This window comes from Cryptotermes secundus, unplaced genomic scaffold (genome assembly GCF_002891405.2).
Source record: "Cryptotermes secundus unplaced genomic scaffold, Csec_1.0 scaffold1654, whole genome shotgun sequence".
NCBI classification, from domain to species: domain Eukaryota; kingdom Metazoa; phylum Arthropoda; class Insecta; order Blattodea; family Kalotermitidae; genus Cryptotermes; species Cryptotermes secundus.
This window is the reverse complement of record NW_019727804.1, coordinates 82,743-93,921: the sequence shown is the minus strand read 5'-3', so window position 1 is coordinate 93,921 and position 11,179 is coordinate 82,743. Positions and strand designations below refer to the sequence as shown.

The 11,179-nt window shown below is 35.8% G+C and overlaps 1 protein-coding gene across 4 annotated transcripts in view; it reads left to right on the top strand.

The window, feature by feature from the left end:
* The window catches only part of LOC111865079 (anillin), a 64,872-nt gene that overhangs the window by 49,104 nt on the left and 4,589 nt on the right, over positions 1–11,179 (top strand). For all 4 annotated transcript variants that reach the window (XM_033751678.1, XM_033751677.1, XM_023852808.2 and 1 more), the window contains 2 exons: positions 2,231–2,416; positions 5,804–5,995. In XM_033751678.1, coding sequence (XP_033607569.1) covers positions 2,231–2,416; positions 5,804–5,995 — 378 coding nt within the window. The remainder of the gene's footprint in view (positions 1–2,230; positions 2,417–5,803; positions 5,996–11,179) is intronic.

Genomic DNA, 11,179 nt, shown 5'->3' with positions numbered 1-11,179 from the left:
ATCGTCATAGGGGGTGACCACAGTGTTCTGCCTTAATTCGTGACGTTTTTCTAAGAACTGGGTGCTATGTACTGTGCGAAATCAATCGATCTTGCAAGAATAAATTTTTGGACATCCCTCTTCTAAGAATTCCAATTGAGTGTGTTAGTGTGGCCAGCTCAGGGCAATATGATATTATAAACACAGCACATATCACGTCTCTGCTGTTTATAACTTCATAGCAAAGAAAACACGCCATTCATAACAGCCTGAACGAGGAAACCGCTCGCAAGAGCAACAGGAAATTTGCTGCAAGACAGGCATATGTAACGATGACTTAGCGCAGCTAAACTCGTGGCTTATTATACTCTGTTCTACTGACAACAGGCCAGCGAAAAATCTAACAATCTACAGCAAAACCATCAATTATTATGGGCGTTATAACATAGGTGTGCAGCTGGATGAAACATAGACGTCGAACCCCCGCAGACGATTTAAATACCTGACGAAACATACACGTCAAACCACGCTGAACGGTTAATTAGTGCAATTACTGTCTGAGGAAGGGGAGAATGGTGTTCATGCTGTGTGATGGCACATTTCAGCAAGTAATTGAAACGGATAGGAAAATTTGATGAAATGTCTACAAATTTTAGCATGAGCCACCATCTTTGAGCCGATTGTCTAGATAATGTGGACCCTCAACGTCTCACAAGCCTATGGACCTTCACGGCCTGGTACAGGGATAGCTTTACTTTTTACTTTTACTTTACATAAGAATGTAAAGTAGTATTCTATGATAGAAATATCCTTGTAAATGGGAGAATCACCTACAGTGTGGCTACAGAGAAGAGAATATCTGTGAGCATTGAGTGCAGTGATTGAGGGAGTCTGGAAAATTACAGCAGACCAGAGCTTGCTAAGGGGGAACTTAGTGAATGCTACTTCATTCAGAAATTTAAAAATAAATCTTACCATTCTGAGTGCAGTGTGGAGCTAATTTGATTTCATTGCTTTATTTCTGACAACTGAACTGTTATTACCAGGGCCCGGATATTGATGACATGTTATCTTTTTTTCCTTGTATCCTATGCGATGCTCTTAAATATATAAATCTCGGATATGAGCTGCTGGTTACAGAAATGTAAATTTTATAGGTAATTTTTTGACATGTTTAGTTTTGAGGTCATTTTTTTTTCATTTTTAGGGTAATTTTTTGGGCTTTTAAGGGTATTTCTTGTCATTTTTGGTCATTTTAGGGAATTTTTCTTCATATGTTTTCTGAAATGTGAATAACATGGAAGCGAAGTGTTCTTTCTTTTCTCCTTTAGGTCATTTTTCTGGATTTTTTCGGTCATCTTATAGGTAATTTTTTTAATATTTTCAGGTCATCAAAATCCGGGCCCTGCATATTACATTTTTGGGTCATATTTTAGGTCATTTTTTAAATATTTTCAGGTCATCAAAATCCGGGCCCTGGTTATTACTCTTCTGAGAATAAATTATCTTTCAGATTTTATTCCAGTTGAAGGTTCTTATGTTTTTATTTCTCGCAATTTTCTACATATCCCTCAAACAGCAATCACCCCTCATTAGTTTTGTTATATTGTCACTCAAAATTTTGCATGGTCTGTACCCTTTCCAGTGTCCTACTGGACTCTGTTCTAATGCCTGGCATGGTAATCCATGATCTTCTGTTTGACAAACATGTTGATGCTGTGTCAGTCATTTTTAACCTACTTCCCTTAGTTTGAAAAAATATGAAATGGAAATGTTGCTAGGCTACAGTTTAATAAGCATATTCCCATGGCGACAAATACGTGTGCAAAAAAATTGCTGGCAGACTGTAAGACCAAGCAAACAAAGTTCAGTACACAAAAACAGATGATTAAGTGACCATATGATTACAGTGCTACAAGCTGGAAGGTCGCGGGTTCAAGTCCCGATGAGATCATTGGATTTTTTTCAATTGACCTAATCCTTCCAGCCACATTATGGCCTTGGGGTCAACTCAGCCTCTAACAGAAATGAGTACAAGGAATTAATTAAATAATTTTCCTGGGGAGTAAAGTGCAGCTAGTGCGTAAGGCTGACAACGTTACCACCATCTTTGAGCTGATTGTCTAGATAATGTGGGACCCTCAACATCTCAAAACCCTATGGGCCTTCACGTCTTCTTACAGGGATAGCTTTACTTTAATTTACTTATGATTACAATAATATGTTACACAAAGTTGGAATTTGTATGCAGGATGGCAGTGGTAATAAATTACGTCTGACTCCCAAGAAGTTGTTGAAGCAAGAATCTCGTATGATGAGGCCATCAGTAGAGTCACCAGCTGGCCCATCAGCTGTCCGCTCACCAGCTTTCAAGATGTCAGGCTATATGGTATTCTCATTGCAAGAACTGAGACGCACACAGTTCATTCTCAATAAGGTGAGTCATTGTGATTTCATTCAACACTCCCTGTCAGCAACTGCTGTTGGCCTACCCTCAGCCCAGCTATTTTTGGCAGTAACTTACAGTGTAAATTCCTGTTTATTTACTGTCCAGACATCCAGAATTTTCATGCAACTGGACAATAAAAAAACAACAAATGTTTAAAGTTAATTCGAAAGCAAAGTTGCAATTCACGTATGTTCGTCTGCCATTCTGTATTTTTCCCAGCCACTGCTAGCGACACTCCCTAATTGTCCTCTTCAAGCAGTTTTCTTTAGAATGGTAGTGATCTGTGATTCATCTGACTACAACGAGCATTGTACCTGACTGGAAATGCCTGGCATCCACAGTGCAGGCTTAAAGGTCACATTGAATGAATGCATGAATGTATAAGGGGTGGCCTTCTTGTACCTTGCACCGCAACCTACAGTGAGCTATTGTGTAAAGATCACATTAATCAGTTGTTATGTTTTAATTGCTTATAAGCATACATTTTTATTTAAATGTATTTCTTATTTTTCTAATATATTTTTTATAGAATAAGTATTACAGAAACGCTTTTCATTTTTCTCAACAAAACCAGTGCCAATGTTCCTATTAATAATAATAAATAAAAATTTACAATTATTCATAATGTTTACACTGTGCAACCTGCAGATTAAGGGTAGTTGGGCAATGTGGCTTTTGTAGAGGAAGGTTCTACCCCACTTCTGTATGGGATATACATGTACGTGTAGGTGTGTTTCAGCCAATCTATCAAGATTAAGAACTTCTTCACTGATGTGGTTGACGTCATTACTTCTTGGGTACAAAAGTGCTTCCTTAACTTAATGTATGGAATCAAGTAAAGGCAGATTCTCTTCAGACAGTTCCTTAAGGTTATTAGTCATGTATCAATTATTTGGGTTAATGCATTGCGTGGTTGAGCTACCGAAGTGTTGTATTTTTTCAGTGCTGTTACAGTTATTCCCTGGTTCAAATATGGTTATCGAACATATACAGTCTTTCTCAAAAAGCCAAATCACCTGACTGTCTTACCATTGGCTTGTTAGCTGGAACTTTAGGTGTTACCTCCCTAGAAAATGGTATTTAGATTGGTGGTTAACAAGCCACTCATAAATATGACGTGCATTTCTTAAAGTAAATAAATTATTTAGAAGAACTAACTATCACAGTAGATGTTCAAAATGTCTCCCTTCCCCTATTAAACTTCTAGCCTCTTGAGAAGATTGTTTGACACTAGTTTTAGGTTAAATTTTTTTTAATTCACTTAATGGGGGGTGGAGTCCAGCTGGGTCCACTTGGCACGGTGGCCACTGATTGGCCTGTTGTACCTGCCCTGGATGATTATGATGATGGAGAATTTGGTGGATTGAAGATTGTCAGGGGAAACCGAAGTACTCGGAGAAAACCCACCTCAGTGCCACTTTGTCCACCACAAATCCCACTTGACCAGACCCGGGATCGAACCAGGGCCGCTGCGGTGGGAAGCCAGCGACTAATGGATTGAGCTACGGTGCGGCCCAAAAGACCTAGTTTTAGGTTACTGATCCCAGTAGATGTAATTGTTTCACAGATTTTCTTAACCCTAGTAGCTGTTAATGGGGTCTCCTGGACCCTACGCTATCTTTTATTGTATTGTAAATGCACATAGTGTGTTATAACATACTGCCTCCTAATGAGAATTCTCTTGATTGGAGGTCTTCTCAGTGTGTTATAGTGTTGTGTTTTTGCTCTATTTGACACCAAATGTGGCAGCTGACCCGACTAACAGGTTATCAACTGAGTAGCAAAATTTTCTTTTTTCTTTCTTTCTTTCTTTTTTTTTTTCTTTTCATTGCATATCTTTATATAATTACATAGGGTGTAAGGTAGGGTAAGAAGCAGAAATAAATAAGTCCTTGCTCTCTCTATATATCTCTAAAAATTTTGTATTTTTATGAAAGGGTCCTCAAAAAAAATAATCCTGAAATCTAGTAATAAGATCAGTACTTCATTTTCTGTTTTATTTCATATGTGAACTTCAGAAAAACATATTGTCATGTAGCACAGTGACTGAGATGTGGGTTTGGATTGGTGAGTTGATTTATTGAATCTTCACCAGTTGTAATTACAAAGAATTATAACGCTCCAAATTATTACTGAAACAATAACACATAAAGTAAAGTCTTCACACTACAATTCTTATCTTCGTTTGTAGCCTCCAGAACTCTCCTAGTGCATTCTGTCTGTTAGTCCATTATCTTGACTCCTCTTATAATCTTCTCTTGAAACATGGGAAGTCACTAGCCTCTCAATTGCCATGAACTCCTCTCAACTCAACTGCTGAACTGCTTTGAACGACATCCTCCTGACAGATCTTCTTGAATAGTCTTCACTGCTTCCTACATAGGCTCGGCATGGACCACCCACAGAAAACACATCAACTGCTTGGCAGCAGGTATCATGTATTGTCAGGCGTGCCCACCCATATATTGCCTAGCACTGAACACCCTTCTGTTGTTGGTTGCGTGTTTGTTGGAACATGTTTACAGCCCAATCTGTCACAATGTAATGGTAAAAGACAAAAATTAAATGGTCTCTAACTCAAGTAAACACATTTCTGAATGTTTTTTTTTTTTTCATAGTAGAAGGTTTTACCAGTAAAAGAATGTTTGAGTATTCCAGACCCTGGGAACAGGTACATGTAACAAAATTGGGATCAAGAGGTTCCAGAGTTAAGTTCCTCTGATGTATGAGGATTATTTGAATGCACTTTGTTTTCTAAGTTTGCCCCCACTTAAAAATCACAGGGATTTAAGTCTAGGGACATTCCAGGCCACAATTTGTGTTTTATCAGTCTGTCTTCAAACACCCTTTTTTATTCATGGAGTAATTAGCAGTGTGTGCTGTGGCATTCAGCTATCGCTAGCATAATATGCTGACAGTTGGGGTAGCCCAATTCAATCATAAGAGGCATGGTAGAAGTGGAAGATTTAAACCCTCTCCATTCACTGACAATGAACTGTTACCACATTGATTAAAATATGGCTTCCATCACTCTAGTCCTGGAAGATGTGAAACTCCTGTTCCTGAGTAGTGAAAGCAATGCTCATAATTGTGTAGTAGGAATGATGTCATTGCCTAAATATCCGTGAGCCAAAATCGTTCATGATACCAAACATCTAGACTTTGCTCTTTCATGAAAATAATTCCATTCTTTGTTGTATTCATATTTATTTTTCTATGGAATGACATAACCAATAAAAATTTTCTTTGAAGTTGTGTAGTCTGTGACATATCTGATTAATGATTTCCTATTGACTTCTCTAATGACTGTCAAATATGACAATCCAGTTTTCAAAGTGAAGTAATGGAAACAGTGAAGGATGTGTTTTGTTGCAGGTAGCATATTCTTCGTTGGAAGGTAATATACGGCTGCAACTGAGCACAGAACTTGAGCAGAATGTACGGGAAAGGGGATTTCTCACCATGTTTGAGGATGTGTCAGGGTTTGGAGCATGGCATAGGAGATGGTGCCTGCTTGAAGATGCAGTTCTTTCATATTGGAAATATCCAGACGATGAGAGAAAGAAGGTATTGTTTGCATCCTGTTGTGTGTTTCATAGTGTATCAGTCAACACAAAAATTCTGTAATAAACAAATCAGTACTGCTGTGTTATTATTTATAAGGTTATATTTTAGCATTCTATTGTACATTATTTATTAATTAACAAAGACTCTGACATTCTGTCTTACATGCAACACTCTTTTAAAAATTTGTTTAAAAATTACCACATTTACACAGTGAGATGAGTCTTTTAAACCTATTTAAAATCACATTGTACACTACATGTTTCGACCATTATTGGTCATCATGATGTGTTTTAAAACCGTTTGTGGAGAATACTGTGCTTTTTTTTTTTTGCACTTCTAATGTTCGATGTGTAGTTCCATCATCATCATTTATTTACATTCCATAAATCCACTACATATAGGATAAGGAATTATTCATTGATAATACAAATAACACTACATAGAAATAATAATATAAATAACAATATAAGACATTCAATACCATAATCACAGTTGATTATTGGAGTCAAATTTACAATCAAAGTATTCTTCCAAAGAATAAAACGAGTTCATCAACAAAAATCTTCTTAAAACAATTTTAAAATGTTTAACATCTTGAGCCAGGTTCCTTATATTAGGAGGAAGCCAATTAAAAACCTTAATACCATGGTAATACACTCCTTTCTGAAATACAGTCAACTTACATGTAGGATAATGGAATTTATTATTATATCTTGTATTCCTATTATATAACTCAGAATTTAACTTAAATTGATCTTTATTATTAACCACAAACATTGCAAGAAAAAATATATACTGAGATTGAAGGGGTAAAATTTCCAGTTCCCTGAACAATTCCCTACATGAATCTCTGTTCCCAGAGTTCATTATAATTCTAATCGCCCTTTTTTGCAACCTAAAGATATGAATACTATAAGGGGAATTACCCCAAAAAACCAAACCATAGGTCATAATTGAATGGAAGTAAGAAAAGTAAATCATTCTTAATGTACCCTGAGACATGTAAGATTTTAGGGCTCTAATCGCGTAACATGCGGAGCCCAATCTAGACATTAACCAATCCACATGTCCATTCCAAGACAATGTGTTATCAATAATAAGCCCCAGAAACTTAGTATTTGTAGTGTTAACAATCCGATCATCATCATCCTCAATATGAATATCCATCGGCTGGCGGTTCTTAGTCAGAAATTCGATAAAATGTGTTTTCTCAAAATTTAATGACAATAAATTATCTTGAAACCAATCATTTATGTTTTTAAATATTAAAGAAGCCTTGAATTCATAATCAGCAGACCTAGGGTTAGTAATGACTATGCTAGTATCATCAGCAAAAATAACGGGTTTGGACTTGTTCGATATGATATAGGGCAAGTCATTTATATACAACAAAAACAACAAAGGACCCAGAATTGAACCTTGGGGGACTCTGTTTTTAATTTACCCCCATTCTGAGTACCTCAGACCGTTATTCACAACAACTCTGATGCCTATCAGCAAGGCACGACTTAATCAAAGCACCAGCCTTATCAGCCACGCCGTAAAATTCCAATTTTGATAGTAATATATCGTGATTAACACAATCAAAGGCCTTTTTTGAGATCACAGAAGATACCACCAACAAACATACCATTGTTCAAAGCATTTAATACTTCATTAACTAGTTCATACGTGGCTATTTCAGTCGATGGTTTACTCCTAAAACCATACTGATCTTTAGCTAGTATATTATTATTAAGTACATGTCGGTGCATTCTTATATAAATAATCTTTTCAAAAACTCTGGAGAAAGTCATTAATGATATCAGTCTGTAATTAGACATATTGGTTTTATCTCCATTTTTGAATAACAGCTTTATTACTGAATATTTTATTCTGGTGGGGAAAACACCAGTTACAAAGGCTCTGTTACAAATATAGGCTAGTGGAGAACTAATAAATGGTGCAGTGGATTTTAAAATTTTTTACCGAGATCTCATCATATCCATTACAGGATTTGGGTTTAAAGGACCCAATTACACTTTCAGTTTCCTTATACATAGTCTGATTTAAGTGAATTTTAGGAAATGGTCTAATAAAGGCTTGAGTCATATATTTTGTATGATTAGCTGAATCAGTCCCAGTAGCATGTCTATTCGTTACCCTTTTAATATTATCAGCTATAGTTAGAAAATATTTGTTTAAAGACTCAGCAATCATCATGTGATCGTCCATAAGTTTCTCATCTATATTTAGAAACTGTATGTCCATCTTACTATTATTCCTACCAGATACTGATTTTATAACCTTCCAAGTGGCGTTAGCTTTGTTATTAGCATTATAATACCATTTTTTAGCTGTTCTAATAACACTAGACACGATTTTGCAATAATTTTTATAATAGGCTTTTAAATGAGGATCATTATTATTCCTCATGGTTATATATAAGTCTCTTTTATGCTGACATGATACCTTGATACCTTTTGACATCCAAGTATTATATTTAGAATCAGTCTTAATTAGTTTTTTAGGGAAATTGGAATAAAAATACGTAAGTAAGTATTTAGAAAGGAGTTAAAAATTGTATCTACATCATTAACAGTAAAGACGTCATTCAAAGTTTCATAACTTAATTGAATCGCAAATTCCTTCATGGAAGATGAACTGAAGATTCTTACAAATTGCAGAGGGCTACTACAAGTTTGTAAGTTAATGTTGTTCATATACAAAATTTGACCATTGTGATCAGATAGGCCATTTATAACAGCATTTATGGTGTAGTTTCCCATTCTACTAAAATCCACAAAAATATTATCAATTGCAGATGCAGAACCATTAAAAATTCTCGCAGGAAAGTAGACTGTATTAAAAAGATTAAAAGAAGATAGTAAAGCATCAAGTTGCTTCCTCCTATTATTGTAATCAAGATAGTTAACATTAAAATCACCACAAACAATAAATTCAGAACTCGTATTATACAATGACTTTAAAACATTCTCAATACCATTTAAAAAATAAGAAAAATCTCCAGTTGGAGCTCTGTATATGGCTAAAATATAAATATTAACAGATGGAATTAGAAGTTTGACTGCACATATCTCTAGATCCTGATCTCTTCAAAAAGCATTTAAATTCACATTTAGATAGTTAATTGAGTCATGTACAAAAATGCATACACCTCCTTGCCTGATAGATTTGCTACAATACTCGGCACCCAGATTATAATGTTCAATGTAGGTATGACATAAGTTCGTATAGTCAAGGTGATGTTCAGATAGACATAGCAAATGTGGGGATCGAGGATACAGTGCACTTATAATTTCATTAGTTTTCTCCTTTAAACCACGGATATTTTGATGGAAAATACTCATCGAATTATTATTCTTAAGGCATATTTTAGTCCTACTATCTAAGGAATCTGATTAGGCATTTAAATGTTCCATAAAAAATCATTATTTCTAGTTACTGGTAATTTCCTATTGCGTTTAACACTGCCCTGAGTTGAAGTCAGTGTCGAAGAGGACTTGTCAATTGATGGAACGACCAATTGAGTTACCTTATCGTACCACTCCAGGATTATAGGCTTAACCTTAACTCTTTCCAACAATAAAAATATCTGGGAGACTAACTGATTAGAAAATATTTCCTTGCCAAGTGTATTTAAATGTGAGCCATATTTGGTGTATAACAATCTATTGTTGATCGGTTCACTCATAAATACATGACTAAAGCTTTTGGTCAATTTACTCAACTCAACACATTCATGTTTCTGTAACATGTGTTAATAACCAGTGTGTGTGACTGGACTACACATTGAACATTGGAAGTGCAAAATGCAAGCATAGCAGTCTCTGCAAACAGTTTTAAAGCACCTGATGATGGCCAATGATGGTTGAATGTACAATGTGATTTTAAATAGGTTTAAAAGGCTCGATTGTGTATATGTAAAAAAATTAAAAAGCTATCTCTGTAACAGGCCATGAAGGTCCATAGGGTTGTGAGACGTCGAGGCTCCCATATTTTCTCTACACGTTCAGCTCAGAGATGGCAGAAAGGCTGTCAGGTCACCAGCAGTTCTTTATGCACCAGGAAGATTTCTGGTACTCATTTCTGTTAGAGGCTGAGTTGACCTCAGGGCCATACTGCGGCTTGAAGGATTAGGTAAATTGAAAAAATCCACCTCATCAGGACTTAAACCTGTGACCTTCTGGCTTGAGCATAGTGCCTCAACTAACTATGCTACTGTGTGCCCCCATTGTATATATGTAGTAACTTTGAAACAATTTTTTAAAAAGTGTTGCATGTAAAATGAAATCTCAGAGATATTTTTGTTAGTATTCATTTATTGTGTGGAAGTACTGCTACATGTTTTGACCCAGCTGGTTCATTATCAGGCAGTCATTAAATTAATTTCACTCGTTATTGGATTGTTTACTGAGATGGATCCAGATCGGTGATTTATAAATTTTTGATCGGTTTGCATTATAATTTTAACTGTTAAATTTAAATTATATATTTTGTTTAAAAATAAAATAATTCTTCTAATTATTTTTCTGTCATAATAGTGTATGTTGTACAGTATGGTGCTTTCTTAGGAGTCAGCGTTATTTTTTTTTTATTCCTAGTAAATGTGAAAGCAAATTATCTGTTATATTCCCATGCACTTGTTGCAACTGGTGAGGAGTAGAAACATACAGAAGCATTTTGTTTGTTTCTGTGTGTGTAGATGAGGAGAGGATTTACAGAGAAAGCTTTACCAATGAATTAACAGCAACAGAGCATGAATTCTCGGTACATTCATTTTNGTCGTTTACGCCAGCTCACTGGGAAGCCGGGATCTCTCCCTAGTCTGATAGTTTGGTCTCCCTACTGTTACAATGAATTTCACAAGCAGTCCCAGAGACAATAAAACATTTATTACAAAAGAAAATTCAGAACAACAAAAAAACAAACAAGGAATACACACAAGAGACTAGAATATTACAGAGTACAACAGACTGCTTGACCAACTCAATCCAGACCTCAGCACGTCTGATTACGCTTACGTAGCCACAGGACAGCCATGTTACGGCGCACTTACAATTCTGCTCAAAGCTCAATATGAACAATCCTTCTACCATTACAAGAAACCACACACGTGGCTTGGATTTCTCTGATTTCACATGGACAGCCAGATCATGAAATATACTCGTAATTCACTTGAAA